The sequence below is a fragment of the Chelonia mydas genome, chromosome 14 (genome assembly GCF_015237465.2).
Source record: "Chelonia mydas isolate rCheMyd1 chromosome 14, rCheMyd1.pri.v2, whole genome shotgun sequence".
Classification (NCBI taxonomy): Eukaryota; Metazoa; Chordata; order Testudines; family Cheloniidae; genus Chelonia; species Chelonia mydas.
Window position 1 is genome coordinate 500,604 of NC_051254.2, and position 27,788 is coordinate 528,391.

General features: G+C 45.0%; 2 protein-coding genes across 18 annotated transcripts in view; one reads left to right on the plus strand and one right to left on the minus strand.

Moving 5' to 3' along the window:
- The first annotated feature begins 39 nt into the window (after positions 1 to 39).
- CENPX (centromere protein X) lies at positions 40 to 26,644 on the plus strand. 3 transcript variants are annotated; one of them, XM_043528398.1, is made up of 6 exons: positions 55 to 240; positions 2,311 to 2,362; positions 8,706 to 8,759; positions 9,334 to 9,422; positions 16,265 to 16,410; positions 26,433 to 26,644. In XM_043528398.1, exons 1-6 carry the CDS (start codon positions 55 to 57, stop codon positions 26,437 to 26,439), a joined length of 534 nt encoding a protein of 177 aa, XP_043384333.1. In that variant the 3' UTR covers positions 26,440 to 26,644. The 3 variants fall into 3 exon arrangements, with proteins under 3 accessions (XP_037769731.1, XP_043384333.1, XP_037769730.1); XM_037913802.2 differs by having other exon boundaries at positions 55 to 213; XM_037913803.1 differs by lacking the exons at positions 16,265 to 16,410; positions 26,433 to 26,644 and adding an exon at positions 9,623 to 10,366 and having other exon boundaries at positions 40 to 213.
- Positions 12,996 to 27,788, minus strand: part of ASPSCR1 (ASPSCR1 tether for SLC2A4, UBX domain containing) — an 86,770-nt gene continuing 71,977 nt past the window's right edge. For 12 of the 15 annotated variants that reach the window (XM_037913796.2, XM_043528393.1, XM_043528390.1 and 9 more), the window contains 4 exons: positions 17,391 to 17,442; positions 15,923 to 15,992; positions 15,370 to 15,557; positions 12,996 to 14,151 (listed from right to left, as the gene is read on the minus strand). In XM_037913796.2, coding sequence (XP_037769724.2) covers positions 14,138 to 14,151; positions 15,370 to 15,557; positions 15,923 to 15,992; positions 17,391 to 17,442 — 324 coding nt within the window. In that variant the 3' untranslated portion in view covers positions 12,996 to 14,137. Of the gene's footprint in view, positions 14,152 to 15,369; positions 15,558 to 15,922; positions 15,993 to 17,390; positions 17,443 to 27,788 lie in introns of those variants that run through there. The other 3 variants (XR_006285797.1, XM_043528397.1, XM_043528392.1) reach the window with 2 other exon arrangements.

A 27,788-nucleotide genomic window follows, 5' to 3' on the forward strand; every position in this document is an offset into this window, starting at 1 on the left:
CCCTACTGCCCGGGGCGAGGCAGCGCGAACCACGGCTCCCAGCATGCACCGCAGATGCGACTGAGCCCGGAAACACCAGCGACTCACGTCCGGGGGCGGGTTCCGCTGCGGGACTACAGCTCCCATGATGCCGCGCGCAGCAGGCGGCCCGCCCCCCCACGGGGTCGCTGCAGGATGGAGAAGCGGGCGGAGAGCGCGAGCGGCTTCAGGAAGGTGCGCGGCCGCCCCGGGCTGTACGAGGTGCCCCGCGCTAACCACCGGCCCGGCCCGGCGCTCTCGGGTCCAGCCTGGAGCGCGCCACCGCCCGCCCCCCGTGGCGCAGCGGGCCCGCGCTCTGTGAGCTGGCGCGCGCTTCCCGCGCTGTGCGGCAGGGGCCGCCCCGCCCCGCCTCAAACCCCGCGCGGGCGGGCGCCGCCGTGGGAGGCTCCCTCTCCTAGTCCCCGGGCGCCCCGTCCCGCCTCCGCCCCGCTGCCGGCGACCCCCAGGCCCTCCCGCTCACGGCAGCGGCCGGTTTCCCCCAACCGGCTCGCCCCTCCCGCCTGTCCCTGCCGGGCGCGCGCTGTTCGCCACCCGCCGGCTCTGGCACCAGGTGGGCACGGGCCGGAGCAGACGGTCAGCGCTTCTCTGGGGCCCCAGCCTGTGAACAGCAGCTCCAGATCCTCCACCTTCCGCCAGCTCCCACCCTGGCCCCCTTCACAAAGCCGTAGGCACGGCTGCGACTCTGAAACCTGAGACCTCCTGCTTAGCCCTGTCCCCTCATCGTCGCCTCACAGAAGAGCCATTTCTGTTCTCCCTTCTGGTCAGTGGGCTGCTGTCCCCCCTGCCTTCATCTCACTCCCTTTGGTGCTCTCAGCTGCGATGCTCTATCAGCCAGTCAAGGCTGCTAGGTTCTGGCAGGCCTGGTAGGCTAGCAGCAGGACCTTGAGCTCTAGGTGTGGCTTTTTGTGCTGCACGTGTAGTTTCGTTTTGACCTACCCACTGACTTTTCACTGGTGGTGATAGTCCTCTCTCCTTGTGGCTTCTGCAGGTCCTTCCTTCTTGCTGTCTTTGATCAGTTCATTTGTGAGTTCAATTTTGTTTAATGTGTCTGTGCAGATGATATGCAAATCTCTTTCCCTGCCTCAACCTCATCAACTTCTTGCCCCCCTTTAACTTTCTCTGCCAAAAACTGCACCCAGAGTTATTGCCTAAGGTTTGGTGCCTGGTGTGTTCAGTTGTGGCCTGGTCTCCCAAAAGCAATCTGACAGAGCAGGGATCGTTTGAGGGAGATGGATAACTACAGCCTATCCCTAAACTTAGACTTTACAACAACTTTTAAGATTTACCTTAAACCTAACTGAAAAGGTTGCACTGGAGTTTCTAAATCCCTTGTCGTAGGTGCAAACCAACCATGGTAGCACTGAGAATCTGACATTGACTTAACTGACTCACTGTGAAGAATAATGCAGAACTGTTTCCATGAAAGTAGCCTAAGGTGCAGATAAAGGGGAAAAGTGTTTAAGATTTTTATCAAGATGAAACCTTACAGATAGAAACCACAGCTTTGTGTCATTAGAAGCTGAGAATGGCAGATTTCAGAGACATGAAGCATTCATGTCGATTTAAATTTTTACATCTTGCCGCCTGTTAGGAATAGGTTTCAGAGTAGCAGCCATGTTAATCTGTATTCACAAAAAGAAAAGGAGTACTTGTGGCACCTTAGAAACTAACAAATTTATTTGAACATAAGCTTTCGTGAGCTACAGCTCACTTCCACTGCATGCATCCGATGAAGTGAGCTGTAGCTCACGAAAGCTTATGCTCAAATAAATTTGTTAGTCTCTAAGGTGCCACAAGTACTCCTTTTCTTTCTGTTAGGAATAGAAACACTTGAGGGGATGTGTGTGTATGTGTAAGCAAATGTTTCCAACCACTGATTCTCATGCGCTGATCAGAAAAGGAAAGTCCTTCTCTCCAAAAACATAATGTGCAGGAATAAGGGATTTAAATATCTATTTATTTGTATTGTGGTAGCACCTAGAAGCCCAGACAAGGCCTGGGTCCTATCTGCTTGGTACTGTACAGATGCTTAGTGAGAGACAATCCCTTTTACACTTGAGCTTGCAGCCTAAGTAGTAGACAAGACAAAGGGGTGGGAAGAAAAACACAGATAGAGACAAGTACTGCCTTAGAAGTGGCTGGGGATTTCCTCCAATTGTGGGGTAGGGGAGGACAGGACTGTTTATACAGTTTATGGCCAGGAAAGGCAGGGAAAGGAGCTTAACTTGTTTCTTACTCACCAGTTCTATATCATGTTCCCTTTTCATGCAGGAGACTGTGAACAAAATACTTCATCTCCACTTCAAAGATGACAAAACTCGAGGTAAGTGCTTCTCCTATACTCTCTCTGCAGAGAGCTAGATTCCTACTGAAAATTACCTAGTTGCCAATAGTACATAGTGTAGTTGTAGCTGTGTAGGGTGTTAGAGACACAAGGTGGGTGTGGTCATATCTTTTATTGGACCATCTTCTGTTGGTGAGAGAGACAAGATTTCGAGCCACACAGAGCTCTTCTGAAATTCAGGAATACCAGAGGTGACCAGGAAGCCACCCTGGCTCTGTGTTGGTTCTCGGTTTAAATGGGCAAACACTTGTTCCCTGGATGTACGTGCTGTAGTGTTGGCAGTTTCTGCAAGGCAAACACTTATCCCGTGCATGTACATGCTGTCTAAGGCAGAGGTTCTCCAACTGTGGTCCGCGAGCTCCGTTCAGGTGGTCCGCGGATAGTTCCTTCTATGGTGACAGGTTTCAGAGTAACAGCCGTGTTAGTCTGTATTCGCAAAAAGAAAAGGAGTACTTGTGGCACCTTAGAGACTAACCAATTTATCTGAGCATAAGCTTTCGTGAGCTATAGCTCACTTCATTGGATGCATCCGATGAAGTGAGCTGTAGCTCACGAAAGCTTATGCTCAAATAAATTGGTTAGTCTCTAAGGTGCCACAAGTACTCCTTTTCTTTTTCCTTCTATGGTGTGCACTTATGAGAAAATGAAGGGCTGCCCACCTAATTAGTGGAGCCGCACTGGTGTGGCTCTACTAATTAGGTGCCTGGACCCTGGAGAAGACGCACATGTAAGGTGAGGTGGTGGCCTTGGGGGAAAGAGGGAGTAGGGGGAATTTGGGCCGTGCAAGACTGCGGCGCCAGAGAAAGAGGTGACTTTCTCCAGCTTCAGGGCTGCGGCTGCTGGGGAGAGAATTCCCTCCTTCCCAGCCCAGCTTGGGGGCTGCCATGGTGGGGGAGAGACTACTGATATTAAAATATGAGTTGCGTGCTTTTATTTGTAGAACAAAAACACATTTATTATTTAGTTTTTTATATAACACTTTTATCCAAAGCGCTTTACAATAGTTAGCTAACAGTACAAACAACATTTGGAAAGATCATTAAGTGGTCCACCGAGACCCTCAGCGATTTTCAGGTGGTCCGTGGGAGGAAAAAAAAAGTTTGAGAACCACTGGTCGAAAGCACTAATCTGGCCCCCATTGCCATAGAATCTGAGCATCTTTAATGTATTTATCCTCGAGGTAGGGAAGTGCTGTTAAGGAATTAAGACCCAGAGAGACTAAGGGCTTGTCTACATGGGAACACTTAGGAAAATTAAGACTGACTAATGAAAGGTGTGAATTTAAAGTGCATTAGTTAAACTGGATTAAAGCCATAGAATCTTAGGCTTGGAAGGGACCGCAAGAGGTCATCTAATCCAGTCCACTGAACTCACAGCAGGACTAATCTATTATCTAGACCATCCCTGACAGGTGTTTGTCGAACCTGCTCTTAAAAATCTCCAATGGTAGAGATTCCACATTCTGCCTGGACAGCTTATTCCAGTGCTTAACCACCTTGACAGTTAAGAATTTTTTCCTAATGTCCAACCTAAACTGCCCGTGCTGCAATTTAAACCCATTACTTCTTGTCCTGTCCTCCTTGTAACAATCTTTTATGTACTTGAAAACTGTTATGTCCTTCTGTCTTCTCTTCTCTAGACTAAAGAAACCCAATTTTTTCAATCTTCCCTCACAGGTTATATTTTCTAGACCTTTAATCAATTTTATTGCTCTTCTTTGGACTTTGTCTATATTTTCCAGAACTGGACACAATACTCCAGTTGAGGCCTAATCTGCGCAGAGTAAAATGGAAGAATTACTTCTCGTGTCTTGTTTACAGCACTCCTGCTAATACATCCTAGAATAATGTTTGCTTTTTTTGCAACAGTATTACACTGTTGACTCATGTTTAGCTTGAGCTAAAGCTCTTTCTGCAGTACTCCTTCCTAGGCAGTCATTTCCCATTTTGTATGTGTGCAACTGATTGTTCCTTCCTAAGTGGAGTACTTTGCATTTTTTCTTATTGAATTTCATCCTATTTTCTTCAGACCATTTCTCCAGTTTGTCCAGATCATTTTGAATTTTAATCCTGTCCTCCAAAGTACTTGCAACCCCTCCCAGCTTGCTATTGTCCACGAACTTTATAAGTCTACTTTATGCCATTATCTAAATAATTTGATGAAGATATTGAACAGAACTGGACCCAGAACTGATCCCTGCAGGACCCCACTCAATATGCCCATCCAGCTTGACTGTGAACCACTCATAACTACTCTGGGAATGGTTTTCCAAACCATTGTCTCTCTCACCAACAGAAGATGGCACCAACCTTATAGTAGCTCCATCTAGGTTGTATTTCCCTAGTTTGTTTATGAGAAAGTATCAAAGCCATAGGTATTAAAGTAAAGATATACCACATCTACCACTCCCCCCCCCCATCCACAAAGCTTGTTACCCATCAAAGAAAGCTATTAGGTTGGTTTGACATGATTTTTTTCTTGACAAAGCCATGCTGACTGTTACTTATCACTTTATTATCTTCTAGGTGTTTGCAAATTGCTTGCTTGATTATTTGCTCTATTATTGTTTCAGGTACTGAAGTTAAGCTGACTGGTCTGTAATTCCCCAAGTTGTCCTTATTTCCCTTTTCCAGTCCTCTGGAATCTCTTCTGTCTTCCATGACTTTTCAAAGATTAATTGCTAATGGCTCAGATACCTCCTCAGTCAGCTCCTTGAGTATTCTCTAGGATGTTTTTAATCAGGCCCTTGTAACTTGAAGACATCTAAGTTGTCTAAGTAATTTGTAACTTGTTCTTTCCCTATTTTAGCCTTTGATTCTACCTCATTCTCACTGGCATTCACTATGTTAGATATCCAATCGCTACTAACCTTTGTGGTGAAAACAAAAAGTCATTTAACACTTCTGCCATTTCCACATTCTCTGTTATTTTTCTCCCCTCATTGAACAACAGGCCTACCCTGTCCTTGCTCTTCCTCTTGCTTCTAATGTATTTATAGAATGTTTTCTTGTTAACCTTTGTCTCTAGCTATAGTAGAACCTCAGAGTTACAAACACCTCGGGAATGGAGATTGACCGTAACTCTGAACAAAAGGTTACGGTGGCTCTTTCAAAACTTTACAACTGAACATTGACTTAATACAACTTTGAAACTTTACTATGCAGAATAAAAATGCTACTTTTAGCCATCTTAATTTAAATGAAACAACCAGAGAAATAGTTTCTTTACCTTGTCAAATCTTTTTTTAAACTTTCCCTTATTTTTGTAGTAGTTTACGCTTAACACAGTACTGTACTTTTATTTTTTTTCTCCGCTGCTGCCTGATTGATACTTCCACTTCCAAATGCGGTGTGTGGTTGACTAGTCAGTTTGTAACTCTGAGGTTCTCCTGTAGTTTAATCTTGTTTTGTGTCTTGGCCTTTCTAATTTTGTCCTTATGTGCTTGTGTGTGTGTTTGTTTATATTCATCCTGTGTAATTTGACCTAGTTTCCACTTCTTGGTGGATTCGCGAACCAGATCTTCAATGCTCTGAAAAAGTCAGGGTGGTCTCTTACCATACTCTATCTTTCCTATGCAGTGGGATAGTTTGCTTTTGTGCCCTTAATAACGTCTCTTTGAAAACTTCCAACTCTCTTGAACTGTTTTTCTCCTTAGACTTGCTTCCCATGAGATCTTACCTACCAATTCCCTGACTTTGCTAAAGTCTGCCTTAATCCATTATCTTTATTGAGCTGTTCTCCCATTATCTTTGAGCTGTTCTCCCTCCTACCATTCATTAGAATCATGAAGTCTACCATTTCATGATCACTTTCACCTTTGCTGCCTTCTACTTTAAAATTCTCAACCAGTCCCTCCCTCTTAATCAAAATTAACAGCTTCTCCATCTTCTGAACTAACAGATTGTCTCCAATACATTTCAAGAACTTGTTGGATAATCAGTGCCCTGCTGTGTTATTTTCCCAACAGATGTCTGGGTAGCTGAAGTCCCCCATCACCACCAAGTCCTGTGCGTTGGATGATTTTATTTGTTCTAAAAAAGCCTCATTCACCTCTTCTTTCTGGTTAGGTGGTCTGTAGTAGACCCTTACTATGACATCACCCTTCTTTTTTACTCCCTTCATCCTTACCCAGAGACTTTCAACAAGTCTGTCTCCTATTTCCATCTTAACCTTGGTCCAATGTGTACATTTTTAATATATAAGGCAACACCACCTCCCTTTTTCCCCCTGCCTGTCCTTCCTGAGCAAGCTGTACCCTTCTATACCCATACTGCATTCCAGCCATGCGTATAGACCCACCACTGTGATGCCAAATATGTCATAGTTCTGTTTATTAACTAGCCTTTCAATTTCTTCCTGCTTATTTCCCATACTTCTCGCAATAGTATACAGACATCTAAGATACTGATTTGATTTCCCCCTTATGTTCTCTTGTCTGTCTCTTATCCCTGTTATGACAGCCCATGCTCACCCCAGATTCTGACTTTTCTCCCAATTCTCCGTGTTTTGGACTTACTTGTGGGCTTTTATCACCCGCCCCCATCAAACCTAGTTTAAAGCCCTCCTCATGAGGTTAGCCAGTCTGTATCCAAAGATGCTTTTCCCCCTCCTCACTAGATGGACCCCTTCTCTGCTTAGCAGTCCTTCTTTCCAGAACAGCATCCAGTGGTCAAGGAAGTCGAAGCCCTCCTGGCGACACCGTCTTCGCAGCCAGGCATTCATTTCTAGGATGGATCTGTCTCTGCCTAGGCCCTACCCTTGACCAGAAGGATCGAAGAGAACAGCACCTGTGCTCCCAACTCCTTCACCCTTCTCCCAGAGCCCTGTAGTCACTTCTGGTCTGCTCAGGGTCATACCTCGCGGTATCATTAGTGTCCACATGGATGAGTAGCAGGGGGTAGTAGTCAGAGGGCCAGATGATCCTCAACAATCGTTCCATAATGTCTCAGATACAGGCCCCTGGCAGGCAGCATGCCTCCTGGGATGTCATGTCAGGCCAACAGATTGGCGCCTCTGTCCCCCTCAGAAGAGTCACCAACCACCACTAAACTACATTTCTTCCTGGGAGCGGTGGCTGGGATCCTACCAGCCTTAGGGGTGCACGGCTTCTCCTCCTTCTCCAGGGTTGATTCCTCATGGCTCGTTGGCAGAGCAGCATAACGGTTCTTCATCGCTATGGTGGGTGGGTGGAGCACGGCCTGCTGCCAGAAGTAACTAGCAGCCAGTGTGCTCCCTGTGACAGCCATGTCCTTCTTCCCTGGTGGCATGACAGCAGTCGTAAAATATCAAGGTTGGAAGGGACCTCAGGAGGTCATCTAGTCTCACCCCCTGCTCAAAGCAGGACCAACCCCAACTAAATCATCCCAGCCAGAGGTTTGTCAAGCCTGGCCTTAAAAACCTCTAAGGAAGGAGATTCCACCACCTCCCTACGTAACCCATTCCAGTGCTTTACTACCTTCCTAGTGAAAAAGTTTTTCCAAATATCCAACCTAAACCTCCCCCACTGCAACTTGAGACCATTACTCCTTGTTCTGTCATCTGCTACCGCTGAGAACAGTGCAGATCCATCCTCTTTGGAACCCCCTTTCGGGTACTTGAAAGCAGCTATCAAATCCGCCCATATTCTTCTCTTCTGCAGACTAAATAATCCCAGGTCCCTCGGTCTCATAAGTCGTGCTCCAGCCCCCTAATCATTTTCGTTGCCCTCTGCTGGACTCTTTCCAATATTTCCACATCCTTGTAGTGTGGGGCCCAAAACTGGACACAGTACTCCAGCTGAGGTCTCAGCAATGCCGAATAGAGGGGAATTATCACGTCCCTCAATCTGCTGGCAATGCTCCTACTTATACAACCCAAAATGCCGTTCGCCTTCTTGGCAACAAGGGCACACTCTAGTCCTCTCTAGCTGGATAGTTTCCTCAGCCTTTGACGTCTCTGTATGAATACTCTCAATGTATTCCTCGTGGGCACGGATGCTCCTCAGCCTAGCCACCTCTTTCTGTAGCTCTCCTACCTGCTTCCTGAAAGATACCACCAGCAGTTACCTTTCCCACTGGATAGTCCCTCCCCAGCCTGGCTTTCTGAGAGTGGGAAATGCAAGCACAGTGTCTGCAAACCCACACCATATGTGAATACTCAGTCAGAATTAAAGTGGTTTAGTTTAATTCACTCAAGGGATTTGCCCAGGGGCAGAAGGGAAGCTTGTGGTGGAGCAGGGACTTGAACCCAGGCCTTAAGTTCTAGGTTAATTCCCTAAGCTTGTGCCCATCCTGCCTCCTTCTGTAGCACGTCTTCTGATAACGCCACTTTCCTTTTCCCCTAGTCAGCAATGATGCTTTGCTGCTAATGGCAGAAATGCTGAACGTATTTGTTCGAGGTAAGTGCTTAGGAGCTGCCCTTTTATTCTCAGTACTTGTGGTCATAGATCTGGGTCAATTAGAAAAGTTGTGGCAGTTCTGGCAAGGCACTTTGCTTGTGCTTTGGTGGAGCTTTTCTAAAACTTGCCTCCAGGAAAGGCAATCTTCCATAGAGCTGCTCTTCCTTGGGGTAGTCTGATTAGCATATCCAGGCTTCTGTGGCAGGACAGTGTAAGGAAACGAGCCTGTTCTGTCAAGTTGCAGGGACCTCACTGCTAGGTTATTATACCTACTCTGCCTGTGGAATGGCCTTTCTGCTTGTTAGGTGCCACTCCCTAGTGCAACAGCACAAGCCAGTGTGAGTGAAGAGTGGTGAATGGAGAGGAGCCAGCTATCTTCTCAGCTGTGGTTGTGTAATGCTATGAAAGACTCCATTTTACACAAGACTGGGATGCTAAAACCAAGAGGGATCTTGAGAAAGTGCTTCCCTTTTACCCTGTGGTTCTGTAACTGCACCCTAAAATCCAGCCCTGTTAGCTTAGGACTTCCCTTTCCACACCTACTTGTGAGCCTTATCTTGCATGTGTGTCGCAGAAGCTGCAGCCCGCGGAGCACGGCAGGCTCAGGCCGAGGACCTGGACAGGGTGGATATCGAACACGTGGAGAAAGTGCTGCCGCAGCTGGTATGTGAAGTACAGTCCCGCTTTCCCGGCTCACAGGAAAAGGATGTGGGCACAGGCCTCTTAATCCCCTTCCTTCATGTTTGACTAGTTAGTAATATCCTTACACCACTGCTGGGGACCCCACAGATGTGTTAATGACTAGCTTGGAACTGCCTCTTACTGTTATGAGAACTAAAGCAACTGCTGCTCTCTTCTTACAGCTTCTGGATTTTTAGAGGCCTGATCAAGCAGAAAGGGATGCATCAGCTGCTAAGAGGAGAAAGTCCTGATCTGGGAGTTAATCTGATACTGAATGTCTGGACTGGCATCCTGTTTAGCTACGGGGATGGGCATTGTTGTTGCTTCACTATGCCCTTGCCATCTTGCTGCAGTAACTGCTGCTTCCTCACCCCTCTCATCTGAGCAGAGCAAGCCCTCAGCAACTGCAGAGTAAGATGCCATTCTCATTTTGATTGTTGTAGACCAAATGACTATAGCAGGGCATCTTGCCCTCAAAAGCTGGGTCCCATCCTGCTCCTGCAGTAGCAGTTTACAGCCCAGAATGAATAGCATGGCCAGAGCAGTGCTACTTTCTCCACCAGAGAGAGAAACAGGTGCCAGTCTGTGTGGAAAGAGTGAGTGGCTGGAAACCTTCCTCTAGCTGTGGGTACTCATCACCTCAGGAGGCTGCTATGGCAGGAGTTTAAAGTCCAATTCCATGGCTGTCTGAGTAGTTTAAACAGGAGCTCAGCTGAAGGGCTGTGCCAAAAGCAGGTACCTGATTTTTATTTTATAAATAAACAGTGCCTCTCCCCCAATACTTTCCAGCATTCCTCCAGGGCAGTGACATCAAAGAGTGCTTAGAACCTTTTAACTGTTTGATATTCTTCTCAGAAGCTGCTTCCCTCTGCTATAAATTTGTTCTCACAAAGAAACATCAATAAATCAAAAATAAGTCTCCCTGGCTCAGGCTTTTCACTGCAATTAATCATCGAAAGTCAAGTTGCTTCAAAGACTTGCTCAGCTTCCCCCACCCTCTTCTCTAAATCTTCACAGGCCGAAAGGAAAACTCTTAAAAAGGGACAGAATAACAAACAGCATGTGTGAGAATCCCACATCATGGGACAGCATGTCCCCTTTGCCAGCAGGGGAGAGGGAAGCTGTGAAATAAGAAACCTTACACATGTAGGCAGGACCTACACTGCTGAACCTGGCTTTGTTGGGGAATATTAGGCTTGCTGCTGCAGAAGCAGCTGACACCAACATGTCTGAGAACTAGCTTTCCAGTTGCTTATTCTCTTCTTTGTGGGGTCCTTTGTGAAAAGTGGTAGAGATTTCCCAGCTGCCACGGGTAGCAGGCAAGGAGTGGATGAGCCAGTAGCACTGCTCTCTCCCTTTCAGGCTATGACCACTGGTGATATGAAAGGGGAAACTTTTGTTGCCTTGTTTGTGTTGATCAAGGTCTGCAGATCACAGTTCTACAAGCACCAGGCAGTTTGAGGATTTATGAAAAGATTACTAGTAGAGGTCAGATCAAATGATGCTTATCTAAGTCATCAGATGGTAAGTAATTCATGCATCACTCAGGTACTGAGCATTGGGAACAAGGACTTCTCATTGTGATTGCCCTGCTGGAAAGCCTGCAGTTGTCAGTGCGTAAGATTGTCTCAGGGTCGAGCTGTTTTTTTCCAGAGAGCACTTACCTTGCCCACCTGTTGCTTTTCTTGCTCCTTCTATAGAAACTGCATGTTAAAGATCCAGCAAGGGTGCCTGCTAGCACACATTGCCCTGTGATGTCAATTCCATGAGCCAGCAAGAAACAGACAGCTGTTCTATAAGTCTACTTCCTTGGGTGAAAGAGGCTAAAGATAACTGCAGAAGTGGAGGTGTGTAACTGGTGGCTGCCAGCATTAACCAACCGCTCCATGAACAGAGGGTTGGTTTATTTGGTAACTGTTGAAGGGGGCAGCCTTTCACCATCTCACTGATGAGGCACAGTTTGCACAGGGCACAGTCTGTTCAGCAGACAAGCTTAGGCAGAGAAGAATTAGCTGAATGAGGTAATGTGCATAATTAGCAGTATGAAGGCTGGCTCCTACAACCCAGAAGTTGAGTGCCACCTGCTTCCCAGTGGCACAGCCCAATAGTCACAGTGTAATTGGAGAAGCAAGAGTTATCTTGATTTTAAAATGATTAGAAAGTTCACTCTGGGAATCCAATTAAACCCAGCACTGCTCCTGTGGCTGTTGCTCACCTGCAGTTAAACAGAAATTGTGCCAGGACTTTAGTGTCCCTAAACTTGGTAAAGCAGCAGTTAAACTTCCTCTCTGAAGCACACACACACCATACCCCAGATTAGGCTAGCAGCTGTAGCCTCTCACCCCATCAGTTATTAACCCATAACCCAGTTATGCCCCAAGACCAGCTCATTATTGCTGGTAGAAGGGGAAAATGGAGAAACCTTTAGTATTTCAAGAGGAATATACAGAACACTATTACAGAGCAAAGTGTCCTATCAAAGCACTTTCTAACTAGCAGTAAGGCATGTCTCAGGGAATTGCTGCCATGTGCAAGCCCAGTAGTAGCATTTGATCATGGCTGTAGTCTCTAGAAGAGATAAAGGAGGATCAGTGAAATCACAAGGGACAAGTGGTGATAGAAGCTTGGCTGATAGGAGCTTCTGTTATCCATTCTACTGGTGGATGGGTCAAGCAACATTGGCTCATACATGCTACCCATGCAGAAACAGCATGCAGTAGCTCCCTGGTCCCAAATGTATATGTCATGTGAAGCAGCTCTGTCCCTCAGCCCATCTCACCGTACACACAGCATATTGATTAAGATGGACTATTCCATGAGGAAATGTGAAAGAGCAACTCCCAGCCATCAGCACAGTCCCAGAGGAAACAGCAAAGCAGAAGCAGCTCTAGGATAGGGCACAGTTGGAAGGAAATTCACCAAGCACCTGGACAGAAAAGATGGATTCTGTTATTAAACTCTTCCATCCCAGGGTTAATCCCAAAGTAACAATCTTAGAATTAAGTTAGATTACAGCAAGATTCCACTGGCATGAAAAGGATTAGTTTGTCTCACTTGTGCAACTACTCACATGCCTGGGTGAGCGGTTGTTTTCTATAAGAACATTTACTATTTAGAGCAGCAAATAGTCAATTCCCCAGTGCCAGAGGCTGCAGCACACACATCCCGTCTGTTCATGTTTGGGTATCACGTAAGAAATCAATCTTCTCTCCCTTACAGCCTGCTCCCTCAGCTTTGAGTTTCCTTTTTCCTCTTCTACCTTTCTTTCATTGCTCCCCCTCCCTCTGATGTTCATCAAAGCATTTGGGAGCATGTGGAAGTAATTAGACCTGAAGGGAAATGTTGGCCAGTCTGGGAGACAATGACAAGTGCCAGGAACTCTGGGTGCCCCTTTCAGCCACTTTGAAGTTCATTCAGATGGTACAAAACTCAGTTTTGCTTTGTTGGGGGGGAAAAAAAAGGTGGGGGGGATGTCAGGCCCAATGAATAGGGAGCAGGTTCCTGTGAACTGATAAAGAAACAGAACAGTGGGGAAGAAACACATTATCAAAGACCCCAACAAAAAGGCCGCCTGTGGCCACTCTGCTTTATTACATCTACAAATTGTGCAGACACACACATAGTTCAAGGAAAAAAGTCTGTTCAGGGAAAACAAATGGTGAGAATTATTACCATAACACAGTAACTCTGTCCAACTGGAATTACTGGACTATGAAAAAAAAACTTCAAATAAAATACAGCAGCCTGGATATTGTGGCACTACAGACCTCATCTCTATGGCAGGCACATTTCTAAACCTTAACTCACATCCCAACACTGCATATGGGTGAGGCAGAGCATCGTTCCTTACTGTACCCATACTGCAAACCCACAGCAAGTCCACTGCAGGCAACATCAAAGCCAAATAAATCAGCAGATGGAGAGTCAAATGAAGAGACCTTTCACTGGATTTTTGCTCTCATTAGAGGAGTAGTTAATTATGTGTAATGGAAATAAAACAGCTTAGTCCAGAGGCATATTCCATAGGCATGTCATTAATAGATACCTGCATTTTTCATTAACAAGACTCCACCAGTGGAAAACAGACAAGTACAATGAACCAGGAAGTTCTCAACAAAAGCCACTCAGTAAATTGTGAGTTATCTAAACGCTCCTGCAGGACTACCAGCAGCAAGTAGCCACTGCCACACCATAGGGACCAGCCCAGTTCTGGGCAGCACTTTACAGCTGTACGTGAAATTATGAAGCTGATTCCAGCACTAAGATCTTGTTCCAGGCAGCTGAGCAGCCACGCTGCTTCAGGTAACCTCCGAAGACAGAAATTAGAGAGAAGGCTTGAGTGTCAAACACCTATAGAAGCAAAGTCAGCAGTCAAGGGATGGCTAGGAAGAATTCTCTCTACCTGCTCCTTTCAGATTACATGCATGCAGTTTCTCCTTCTGGCCCTGCTTCTATTGCCAGGCAGATGGTCTTACAACACCTGGGGCTTTGTCTGCTCACAACAAGATAGAAGTAGCAACATAAAACAGCTATTCTATTTTATTTTTTTAAGAAATAAATCATGTTGTTCACGTCTCTCCAGGACCAGCAATGGTTTATTACAAACTTTGTAGCAGTTCAAATGGAAAGAAGTGCTATTGATTCTGCTGCTTCTCAGTCCAGCCAAGTAATCTTGCAGGCCCAGCACCTGGGATGTTTCATCTCTTCCCAGCTGCAAAAAGAAAACATAAGGAGGGGCTTATAGCTCTTATTGGAATCCTGTTAGAGAGAAAGGGTGAGGGCTGCTTCTCCAAACCCTACCAGGGTCACAGGGGCTTGTCCTACATACTCGCCCAATCATGTAACGACCTAGCTGAGGCCCTGAACACACTGGGCTCCCCGCTCCAGCTGTACCCAGGCAGTATAGTTATAGCACTTTAGCTCAGAGCTTAGTGAGAACTGAACAGGGGAGCCTACAACAACCGTGTGACTTCCAGGGCAGATATGGCTACCCCTCCACTGCCAGACACACTGCTATCCACTCCTACTTGGCTGCTCACAGCCCTCTCAACACTGTAGATCTCTGGCAGGCAGGACAGGTGATTAACATCTTCACTTCTTGCACTACAGACTTTAACCAAATATTCCCCATAGGACTGAGAAAGGTTCTTTACCCAGCATGGGAATGCATCATGCATATACTGCTTCTGAAGACTCCCATGTACCCTGCATCAAAATCCCAGCATCATTCTAAAGCAGTTCAGCCATATGGGGGCAAATGGACTAAACCACAGATTTGATATTTCCAGTTACTTGATGCCCTACTTTAAGTTTGCTGGAGCACCTGCCAGAATCAAATGATAAAATTTTAATTTCAAAAGCTATCATCAGATCTCAGCCAGAGATTTTAGCTCTGCTTTGGGGTTTTTTGGAAGGAGAGGAGAGGAGGGGGTTGGCTACAAAAATGTTAGATGGTCTTTTTGAACTTTGCTGACCCATTTTGTGTGAGCATAATTCAAGAACCTCTCTTCCAATTCACATCATGTCCCAGATCTAACCTACCATTTTGACACAGAGATTGATACTGTGGATTGTGATAGAAACTCGGTTGCAATCTTAATTACAGAGCGATTGCCACCACTCCATAGCAATAAGCACCAACAATGAAGTATTAATGATAGAATTTTAGCAAGACTGCACAATCGAGACAAAGGGGATGGTTCTGAGATCAACTGTGCCAGCACACGGAAACAACCAAATAGCTTTTACAGAGGTTCGGGGCCTTTTCTTATCGCAATTGGGACATCAGATCCACATCATGCCCATCAGCTATTAAACTGAATAGTTCTGGGATCACAAGTCATGGCAGTTGATTCCTGCAGTGAGGCTCTGCAGAGGCAGCTTCCACAGAGCAGGGAGGGAAAGCTCTCCCTCTGATCCCAGATGATACCTGGCAGCTTCAGCCACTTTGGTACTTTTTCAGGGGGGCTTCTCACTGGCTGTGAAGCTTCAGAGGCTCCTGCTGGTTCTGGGTTCTCTGCAGTTCTTTTCCCATCTGTCTCCTCTAGCCCAACTGGGGGTGGAACAGCTGTTTCTGAAGCTGGCGGAGCACAAGGGACTAGTGATTTGGACAAGCCTCTGAGAAGAGAAACAAGAAAGCAGAATGAAAGCAAGATTTTCACACTGGTCTCCACATACCCCAGCCCAGTGATTCATCAGGCCCAGGCCTCAAAAGGTTAATCTTCACCCCAGAAGCAAAGGCTTTAGGGCACATACCAGTCTGTAAGCAGATCTTCCAGCTCCTGCCAGATTTAGCAACAGACATGCCTCTCCATTTGAGCAGGGTTCACCAAGCTGCAAAGTTGTAAATGAGCCTGAGAGCAGGGGAGTTTTTTTCTGGTGCCTGTAGGTTCTGCTCCTCTCCAGCAGGAGAGGTGTTGATTCCACCCTTCCCTTCCCACAAATGCCCACTCACATTCAGTAGCTTTACTCGCAGTCCCTACCTGGCTACTAGCAAGTCAGCTGTGGAAAGGGACACTGTGGACTCCAGCAGTTCTGGTCTCAAGTAACAATCTGTAAAACAAACCCAAACACATACATTTGTTAAGACAGTATCATCAGCCAACCTGTAGACACTGTTACTGCAGCACCTCAGAACCACATAGCTCCAGCTAATCCCCCTTTGTGTGCTTCAGTGAGTTTCTGCCTTTTCCCAATACAATAGCCAACATTGTTAGCCACTGGGTGATAGTGACCCTCTCAAGGGATGCTAATTCCTGCCGAACTTCAATGTTCTGATTATTCTTTGCCATTTCTAATCCATCCCTCAAAACTTTGGTTTTCAGGCACTTGATCTCTGCATCTCAGAGGTTATGTTCTCTGGACCCAGAACTCCCTTTACACCTCTTAGAGAAGCAAACACTAATATTAACAGCACTACAACTATGCCAGAGAATCAGAGACTGTCCATCTCCACAGGAAGTCACAACAGGTTGGTCCCTACAGTACAATTTCTTGTTCTTTGTCTTGTTTAATTTTAAAGCAATGGGATTTCCACACTTCCTTCAGAGACCACCACTCCATGTTTGTCTACTGTGCCTACTCCATAGCCTAATAAATCTCATAAGAAATGCTTCCTGATTTACATTTACAATTATGTTAGTTAACTTGCATTAACTGGCAATCAACTTTGAAATAGAACAAAGCTAGTCTAGACAAGGCCTTAGGGCTTGTCTACACTTACATTTCATAACAATTTAACTTGCTGGCTCAGGGGTGTGAAAAATCATCCCCCGGAATGCACCAAGTCTGAGCGCTTTAAAGCACTAGTGTAGACAGGTTCCCAGTGCTCGGAGCTAATCCCCTCATGGAGGTGGATTATCAGGAGCACTGGGAGATCTCTCTCCCAGCGCTCAAGCGCGACCACACTCGCACTTCAAAGCGCTGCCATGGGAGCGTTCCCGTGGCAGCGCTTTGAAGTTTCCAGGGTAGACATACCCTTAGTGATTCACAGTAGGGGCAGAGGTAATGGCAATGCAAGATTCACATAAACCTCATCCCTTCTCCTACCAATGCCACTCAACCCTGAGCTGGAAGTACCACCTCTGGGAAGTTCTCTCTCCAGGATTCACAAGTCTCTCTGCTAACAAAAGGAGCTAATTAGTGCTAATTGTGGGGAATTGTCTGCTAGGAATTGCACAGAGCTACTGCACCCCAGCTCATTTCACTCAACCAAGGAGATTAATGATTTACACTCATTCCAACCTTAGACTGAACACAAACCAGTGCTGCCCATGCAAGGCTCCATATTCCACCCCCAAATACCTGAGCCATCTAATACCCCAATACCTGAGCCACTCCCAGCTTTGTTTGAGATCTCTTGTTGGAACAATTCTGAAGCCACGGACACGATTAATCTGGCTAAAATACAGCAGCTGAGGAGCCAGCTGGAGAGAGAAAGAGAGAACTCACCTCTGCGCTCCTCAGATCCAAAGTGAATGACAGACGCTGGGAAGAGGTTAGCCTGAAGCAAAGGGAAAAGAGATGGATGAGACGGGGACAGGGCAAACTGCAGGGTTGTCACAGCCAGCCAGCCTCGGACATTACATACATCTCTCTAAGGGAAGCCCAATCTCTTCCCCAACCCAGGGCAAAGGCACTGCAGCCATGAAAACATGGGTATTTGCTCATCAACCCTCTCCACCCCCAAAGCACCAATCCCTGCTGTGGGCAGCAAAGCCCCTTAACATAAATGCAACTGTATGAGTTGCAGGAGGGCTGAAACTGAACATGACAGCAGCTCAGACGCTTTTTTGCCAGCTATGTCCTGGCTGCATCTTCTGGAGCCCAGTTTAAAATAAAAGCAAATGCAAGCAGGATGGGCAAGCCAATTTTCAGGGTATTGGGTATCATCTACACAGTCATATTTGAGGAGCCTAGGTGGCATTCAGTGACAGCCCCTGGAATCTGCTACTCTCAGTGATTTTCAGCTTCGTTCAGAGAGTTCCTGACTCCCTGTGGGAAGCAGTTTCCCCAGGGGCCATGCTCCACCCCATGTTTATACCATCCCATTGGCATGTGCAGAATAGCCATCTTGTGGGCATCACCCCACCACCAAGCCTGCATCATGCCCCACTCTCTCGCACAGTCTGCATTACTAGGGTCACCAGCTCTTCCTTCCCTCCTTGAGAACACTAGAACATCTCTGGCTTCAGATTCTGGTTTCACTGTTGCTAACAGCTGCCCCTTTCCTCTCCTGGAGGGAACCTGAAATGTTCTTCGGTTCCCTGCTTTGGACAGGTCATACTGGCACTGCCTGCCTGAAGAGGCTGGGGATCAATGTTCCATTAATGCAAGTCAAAGAAGTTGTCTTAAAGTCTGCTACAGAGACCAGCTATGATGAAACTGAGGAACTAGCAGTGCTGACCTGAGCTAATCAGTGTGGGGGCTAGTCCTGTGCAAGTCACCACCATATAGTTCCACCACAGTGCACCCTTCAAGTCTCCCTTGCTATTTTAGTCCTGCTCCACAAGCCAGGCCTACCGTCCTCCACCCTGCTATTCTAGGTTTGCATCTCATTTGGAGAAGCTGCCAATCATACTAGAGAATGCTTAGCCTTAGTGAATTTTACCTACAGAGTGCTATACAAACACAGACTTTGTTTTTTGTTTTGTTTTTTTTAAAGAAAGTTGGGTGTGATGTGAAAATAATGCATCCCGGTCAAGTTGTGGGGAGCAAGTGATTACAGTACTGTCCTATTAGCCACAGACGGACAAGGAGCAATGTTTTCAGATTCGTAGATATTAGGGCCAGACGGGACCTTTGGCTCATATAGTCTGACGTGCTATATATCATAGGCCAGACAATTTCACCCAGTTACCCCGTAGTGAACCAAATAACTTGTCTGACTAAAACATCTCTTCCAGAAAGGCATCCAGTTTTCATTTGAAGACTGCAAGAGAGGGAGAATCCATCACTTCCCTTGGTAGTTTGTTCCAGTAGTTAATCATTCACTGGTAAAAATCTGTTTTACTTCTAATCTAGTCTGGCTTCAGCTTCCAACCATTGTCCTACCTTTCTTTGGTACATGAAGGAGCTCTTTAGTTAGCACCTGGTATTTTCTCCCTGAGATGGTATTCTTATACTAATCAAGTCACCTCTCAATCTTCTTTTTGATAAGGTAAACCAATTGAGCTCTGCAAGTCTCTCCCTGTAAGACATTTTCTCCAGCCCTCAAATTATTTGTCGCTCTTTTTTGTCCTCTCTCCAAAGTTTCTCTGTCCTTTTAAAAAGTGGACACTAGAACTGGATACAATATTCCAGCATCAGTCTCACCAATGCCAGAAGCAGAGGTAAAATCACCTTCTTACTCCCACTCACTAATCCCCAGTTTATACACCCAAGGACTGCATTAGTCCCTTTTTGCCACAGCATCACATTGGGAGTTCATGTTCAGTTTTTAGTCCACTATGACTCCTAAATCCTTTTTAGAGTCATTGCTTTCCAAGATACAGCCCCTATTCTGTAGGCATGCTCTGCATTCTTTATTCCTACAATGTCTGACCTTGCATGTAGCTGTATTCAACACATTTCGCTTGAATGGGCCCAGCTTACCAAGTGATCCAGATATATTTGTATGACTGGCCTGTCATTTACAATTCTGTCAATCTTTGTGTCATCCGCAAATTTTAATCAGCAGTGATTTTATAATTATTTTCAGATCATCAGTGAAAATGTTGAATAGCACTGGGGCAGAGAACTGATCCTTGCAGAACCCCACTAGAAACTCCCCCATTCAGTGAGCTATTTTTTTATATCTGTCAGTTAGCCAGTTCTTAATCCATTTAACATGTGCTTTATTGATACTGTATGTTGCTAATTTTTTAACGAGACTGTTGTGCGGTAGTATGTCAAATGCCTTACAAGTCTAAGTATACTACCTCTATGCAGTTACCTTTACAACCAATTCGTAATATCGTATCATGAAATATCTTTGTGTAAAGAGCCATGATGGAAGAACACTACTGCAATGCAAAGTCTGGCCACAGGAATGGGGAGATAGTCAGAATCTACCTACCTCTTCTGAGAATGGCCCAGAGATCTGAGGCTGAATCCCCTCTGTGTCCCTGACCATCTTGGCTAATAGCCATTGATGGACCTATCCTCCAAAAATTTACATAATTCTTTAATCCAGTATATACTTTTATACCTTCACATCATCCCCTGGCAACAAGTTCCACAGGTTGACTGTGCATTGTTTGAAGAAATTTCCTTATGTTTGTTTTAAACCTGCCACCTATTAATTTGAATGAGTGACCCCTGGTTTGTGTGTATTGTGAAGGGGTAACCAACACTTCCCTATTCAGGTTCTCTGTATCATCCAGAATTTCATTAATTACTGACCTGTTAGTAATTTACTCATCACCTCTTCATTTATTAAACAAAAAACACACACCTAGGTAGCCTGCAAAGTATACATTCAGATAATATCTTCAACTTCGTCTTCCTCCTCCCCTCCTTCCATGGTCTTTAATGCTCAACTCGTGTCATGTCATTTAGATAGCAAACTCTTTGGGGCGAGAATTATATTTACTGTATGTTCCACTACCTGGTCAAATGTCACAGTAGGACAAACTGTAGAGAAGCAATTTCTCTACATATCAAAGGAAAGCTTATTGGAACAGCTAGTTCTAAAGCACACAAGAGGAAAAGCTATTCTCAACTTAGGCCTAGGCCTAAGTAACATGCAGCATCTGGTTCAATTAGTAACAGAGGATGAGGCTCTCAGTAACAGTGACCATATTATAATTAAATTCAAGATTGGGGGGGGGGGGGGAGGGAATAAGGTACCAAAAACTAAAACAGTGACACTAAATTTCAGAAAGGAAGATCTCAAACTCATGGCATTGATCAAAAAGGCCCTAAACTTAAAAGCAAAGCAAGTAAAATCCCTAGATTCGGCATGGATGTCACTTAAGAAAACAACGGAGTCTCAGAAGGCATACATACCACTGAGCAAAAAGGGAAGCAGAAAGGCAAGCAGTCAGTCAGCCTGGTAAATAGTAAGAGGTTATTCAAGCCAAACAGTGATCCTTCAGATTTGGAAAACTAATCTTAGTGAAGCCAATAACAAAGGATGTGTGAGAAGTAAATTTGAAGGACTAGACTTGAATTAAAAGAGCAAACAGCTAAAGGGACAAAAATAAACATCAAGGAATTACATGAAGTATATCAGAAGCAGGAAACTTCCAAAAGAAGTGGTGGGTCTGGTGGATCACCAGGGGTTAAAAAGAGCGATTAAGAAAAATAAAGAAATTGGCTGAGAAGCAAAATTTATTTGCATCAGTCTTCACCACTAAGGGTGCTGAGGAAGTTCTTATCTGACACCTGATCTTTCCTGGTAATACAGATGAAGTGCTCTCAGAGCTGAGGTAGCAGAAGCCTAGGCGCTGGAGAAAACAAATTAAAAAGCAATAAATCACCAGGTACAGATGGTCCATCCAGGAGTTCTCCAGGAAGTTTTCAAGTTCTCATTCTGAAGAATGAGCTACTATCAAAAATATTAACTGGCCTATTAAATATAGCTACTATTACAATGTTGTACCTCTATTTAAAAAGGGCTCTGGGGTCATCTGGGGAATTACAGATCAGTAAAGACTTACCTCTGTTTCTGGCAAATTGGTCAAAATGCTCATTACAAATAGAAACATAAAACACCTGGAAGATCACATGATATGGTCTAACAAGCATGGATTCTTCAAAAGAAAAATCATACTTTACTAATCCGTTAGAATTCTTTGTTGTGAATAAAGGAGAACTGTTTGACGTAATTTAGTCAAACTTTCAAAAGACCTTTGACAAAGTCCATCATAAAAGGCTAATAAAGAAACCCAGTTGTTGCAGAGTGAGAGGCAAGGTATTGTCATGGAACAAAAACTGGCTAAGAGACGGGAAACAGAGTAGGATTAAATGGTCAGTTTCCATCATGGCAAAAGGTGAACAGCAGGAGCCTTAGGGGTCTGTACTAGGACTGTAGTGTTTAAAATATTTAGTAATGATCTGGAAAGAGAAGTGAGCAGGACAGATTATCCCACATCTGCCTGCTGTGGGATTTCTTGAACCTTCCTTTGAAGCCTCAAATGCTGGCCATTATCAGAGATGAGATGTGGGCAAGATGGACTATGGGTCTAATCCAATGTGGCAATTCCTGTATTCCTATGCATATACAGCACTGAGCTCAAAGGGCCCCTGATCCTGACTGGAACATCTGAATGCTACCTAGTATAAATATTAAATACAATTATTAACTTCTGGGAAAATGAAATGGCATCACCTATTTTCCTGTCCACAAACTTGAAATGAGAATGTGATCTTACAGCTCTCTGGACTGGGAGACATGAGCACACAGTGATGGTACTGGTGCCAGCATGTAACATCCAGGATTAGAGACACCCCCATCCACTAAGTCTGAGCTCCCTCCTAGCAGCCAGGAATTTGTACATCCTCAAATTGACATTTTAGCAGCAGGAAACATTATTTATTAGACCTTTTAACATTTCCTTTGCCAATCAGCAAGACCAAAGCTTGCCTGCTCCAGTCACAAAGGCAGCTCTCCGTAAATGTAATTAAAAAGTACCAGACATGGTTAAGAAACCCCAGAGAAAACTCTTGTGAGAGCTTTGATGTCTCCACTGCATTCGTCTGAAGGGATCCCACTATTTGGAAGGGGTGGCTTAGAAAGGAGTCCCCCGTCCGGCCCCTCCTCACACACAAGCCCCTTTACACACAACATCCTTTTCATGGCAGCTGTGACTTGGAAAATGAGGTTTTTGTAGCGTGTTAGTGTTGGAATTTTTTAATAACCTCCCCTCTCTCTTTTTCCCCTCCCGCCCAATTATAGTGGTGAATAATTAACATTCTGAAGGAGATAACTAAGCACAACATCTCAGAGCTCAAAGCCCTTTTAGTTCAAAGCCCTGCCCTTTTCTCTTCGTTTCCCGTTGCCACCACTAAAACTTCCTTGTCATTCAAGCTCTGGGCACACACATCAAAGCAGCATGTGGGAATGGCCCCAAGGGGTCAGAGAAAATTCATGGCAGGGCCTGTGAGTGAGGCACCAAGAGAGAGGGAGAAACAGACAGACACACTCAACCACACAAACACACAGAGACAGAGCACGCCCTAGTAGGAACCACTACCCTCTTTACTCACAAGCTGATAAATCACCCCAGCTCTAGATTTCAGGCTCCACCTCCGCAACCACTTCCCACCACTGGCAAAACATCAGTCCAAACCCTTTTTATTGGGAGAGAAAAAGGAACTCGATAGCAGGTCACACGTGCAAAAATTGTAGCCTCCTCCCCGTGGCTTATATTACCCCACACATCTTTTCCCTTCCTATGGCTCAGCCATGACCGATTTCCCTCCCAATTCTTATCCCTAATATATGCCTTTCCCTTCAATTTAGGTACAATATTAGGTCACTGATGTAACCCTTTACTTTGCTTCCTACATGAATCTCAGGTATCAGACCAATTTAATTTGAACCCTCAAGGCTGAATATGATTCATGGGTTAGAAGAAGGCATCCCACTAGCACACGAATCTTCCAGTCAGCCACAGGCAGGGCACATCCCCCTGGTAGGGACCAGGCTCTTTCAGTTATGTAATAGTCTTTAAGTCAGCATCAGATTTAACCACAGGAAAAATCAAGGTACGTTGATATTGGCCATGGAATGTTTTAGCATAAAGATGTGGTGGTTTTAGTATTTGCTCAGTCTAGGAAGGTGCAAAAAATCATACTGTCGCAAAGTCACAGAACTTGTCAGCAGGTCTCTCACACTGCTAAGTGTTGCACCAATCAACAGTGTCAATACTTGAGTTTCACTCTTATCTCACTGGGCAGAATGTTTTCAGTGAACATTCTTGGGTCAGCTCTCATTTTCTCATTTGAGAAGATGCAGCAGCTGTCTCCAGTGTTTGAATCTTTGTCTCCAGACTGGATCCCTTCAATGAGTGCTTAGCTCTGCTCTCTTTCCTGAGTAATGCATCAAGAGAACAAGAATTCTCCAGACCTGCTGAGATCACATTCTCCTTTAAGTTCTATGTTTATTAATAGGAATAGAGTCTCACTGAATCAAAAAAGATTAAAACTCTTACAGTCACAGACCAGGCAACATAGCAAGTAGAATCAAAAGCTATTTGAAACAAGATTTTAGAAACCTGCCATCAGTTGAATGCAAGGAGTTATATTATGAGTGAGTCATCTGCCATTCGCTGTTTTCCATATTCAAATATTACTATCCAGCAGCCCCATTTCTTTGCTGTGACTTCTGTCCAGAAGTGCAGTGCCAATGTGACTTGGGAGAGGGACTCTGTAATCCCACAGATTGAGAATGCTGAAAATCACTTTACACAAGTTACATTTCCAGGATACATACATATTATTAATTGTACTGTAGCAGCAAATAGGAGCCCCAACTGAAATCAAGGCTCCCACTGTGCTACATGTTATGTATACATACAGTAAGAGACACCTTACAACATAAATAAAGACCGACAACAGGTTCTATTATCCCCATTTTAGAGATGGGGAATTGAGGCACAAAGATTAAATGACCTACCCACAGAAAGTGTGTGGCAGAACCAGGAATTAAACCCAGATCTCCCAAGTCCCAGCCCAGGGCTTTTACCAGAAAACCAGCCTTCCTCTCCAGAAGAATCCTGGACAGTCCAATCCAGAAACTTAAAGACAAACCTTAGAGTCCCTGGGTCAATTCAGGAAGTCAGACTATTGGGACAGTGGCTCTAGGCAGGTTACATTTTAGAATCAGAAGATATGGGTTGGAAGAGACCTCAGGAGATCATCTAGTCCAACCCCCGGCTCAAAGCAGGACCAACACCAACTAAATCATCCCAGCCAGTACTTTGTCAAGCTGGGCCTTAAAAAGCTCTAAGGATGGAGATTCCACCACCTCCCTAGGTAACCCATTCACCACCCTCCTAGTGAAATAGCTTTTCCTGCTATCCAACCTAGACCTCCCCCACTGCAACTTGAGACCATTACTCTTTGTTCTGTCATCTGCTACCACTGAAAACAGTCTAGATCCATCCTCTTTGGAACCCCCTTTCAGGTATTTGAAAGCAGCTATCAAATCCCCCCCCCCCTCATTCTTCTCTTCTGCTGACTAAATAATCCCAGTTCCCTCAGCCTCTCCTCACAAATCATGTGCTCCAGCCCCCTAATCATTTTCGTTGCCCCCCACTGGACTCCTTCCAATTTGTCCACATCCTTTCTGTAGTGGGGGGACCCAAAAATGGACGCAGTACTCCAGATGTGGCCTCACGAGTGCTGAATAGAGGGGAATAATCACTTCCCTCCATCTGCTGGCAATGCGCCTACTAATGCAGCCCAATATGCCTTTAGCCTTCTTGGCAACAAGGGCACAGTGTTGACTCATATCTAGCTTCTCATCCACTATAATCCCCAGGTCCTTTTCTCCAGAACTGCCACTTAGCCAATCAGTCCCCAGCCTGTAGCAGTGCATAGGATTCTTCCATCCTAAGTGAAGGACTCCGCACTTGTCCTTGTTGAACCTCATCAGATTTCTTTTGTCCCAATCCTCCAATTTGTCTAGGTCACTCTGGCTAACCCTACCTTCCAGCGTATCTACCTCTCCCCCCAGCTTCATGATGAAGTATGTGAGAGACAAATAAGACCAGCTCTCAGGATCATTAAGAATTCTCTCTCCTGTGAGAGTTAGCAATGGCTGATGGGAGCAGAGCTAGAGAACTTCTGCCGCTGTAAAAGCATGGATGACATAGATAAGGGGTGGCTAGTAAGTACAACACATCAGGCTTACAACTGACTGTTTGCATAGTTGCTTATTCAATTTCCTGTAGACAGCCAGTAATCCCAATTCCATGCCCTTCCCAAGTCCTGATGCCCCAAGAATCATGAAAAACAGCAGTGATTCAAATGAGCACCTTTCATGGACACAGTATGCATACAGCAGCTTCAAAACACATAACCTCAACATGTCTAGCACACTCTAGTTTGAGTAATTTAAGAAATGGTCCTGAGAGAGGCTGCTCTTCTCAACATCAGAACAGAAGGAAGAACATCCTGACACAGAGGGAGTGACTGTGCTGCAATCTGCATGATTCAAAAAACTGTTTGAGAAGGAAGTCCTAAGAGGCTGCTACAACCACATGTAGTCCATGTACATACTGTGTTGAAGGGGAATTTGCACATTCGCCATTGTTCAGTTCTCAAAGTTCAGGTGTTAATTTACATTCCAAGATGACCTGGCAAATTCTTTAGTGATTATCAACTTAAGTTAGATACAGAGAAGTCGTAGTAGTTCATCCAGGAAATCAGTGCCACAGCTGCCCCCACAGTATTCACATTCCCCCACTAGGGCAGGGTTGTTCCCAACAGTCCATTCTTTAAGCTTTACAGGTGTCTCAAAAAAAGATACATCATCAATTCTCTTGGCATTATTTTTTTCCACAGAGTTTAAAGCCAAAAGCGACCATCAGATCTTCTAGTTTGACCTAATCTATCACAGGCCACCACCACTACCCGACACCCACGCAACAAACCCCACGACCAAAATTAAACCAAAGTACTACAGCCCACAGGCGACTAAGCAATTCTATTCCACAGGCAGAGGTGGTGATCCAGTGCCTAAGCTTACATCTAGGAAAGCTTCACGTTTTGGGCCATCAGTCTAAGAATCCACCCATTACTGACAGAGCAGCCTTTGACTTTGATTCAGAGTAGCAGCCGTGTTAGTCTGCTAAGGTGCCACAAGTACCCCTTTTCTCTTTGACTTTGAGTGATTAGTGATCTGAAGTTCTATTTCACATGTTTAAATACGAAGGCACTCAGAAACCAGGGTGGTGAGTGTGGTACACAACATCCAGAAAGCCTTGGAACAGGGTGAGTCGGGTGGGACACTGCACCCCATATTCTTCACCGTGATAGATTATGACATAATTGTAATGTATTTTATACAAGATAAGTCATGTGAAGGAGCATTGGAAAAGTTATGATTTGCTGAATATGATTATCCTATTTGTATGCATGTATCATTTTTCTGTCTGAAGGTATGAATGTTGACTGTATAACTGTATTTCAAATGTAGTTACACCTGGGTAACACCCACTAGACAAGATGCTTTCAGTCTAGATAGTGGGTGGGGAAGGGCTTATTCAGGGCAATGAGCCACTAGCAAAAAACAGTAGGCCTTAGGAGACGCTTATCTCCCACCTGGTAATCCTTCCTGTGATGGCTACAGACAGCCTCCAAGTAATGGCTTCCGTGACTCTACAAGGACATGTGATCAGACCACATGTCTCTAGATTCCATTTTGGGATGTCAGTGTTTTTCCACAGACTGGTCTGAGAACCAAGCTTTGAAACAAAGGGTTCCCGCCATATGCAAAATTTATATAAGGCAGGGAGTGACATCTTGGGTGGGAAGTGAAGAACACCAAATGAAGACTCCTGGAAGCACCTAAAGAACAAAGACTGAACTGGGAGAAGTGCTGGACCTAGGCTAAAGGGGTTTCTAGCCTGTGAATAAAACACCTGGGGATTCCAAGCTGTAAAGCAAGTGCAGCTTGCCCCTTAAGAATCTGCAGCCTGCTTGTATCATCTCTTAGGGTGAGAATCTGCTACTCCTATCCAATCTATTTAGTATGTTAAGCTTAGTTTGCATTTTTTATTTGCTAGGTAATCTGCTTTCATCTGTTTGCTATCACTTGTAATCACTTACAATCTATCTTTTGTAGTTAATAAATTTGTTTTTGCTTTATCTAAATGAATGAGTTGGAGTGAAGTGTGTGGGAATCATAACTCAGGGGCA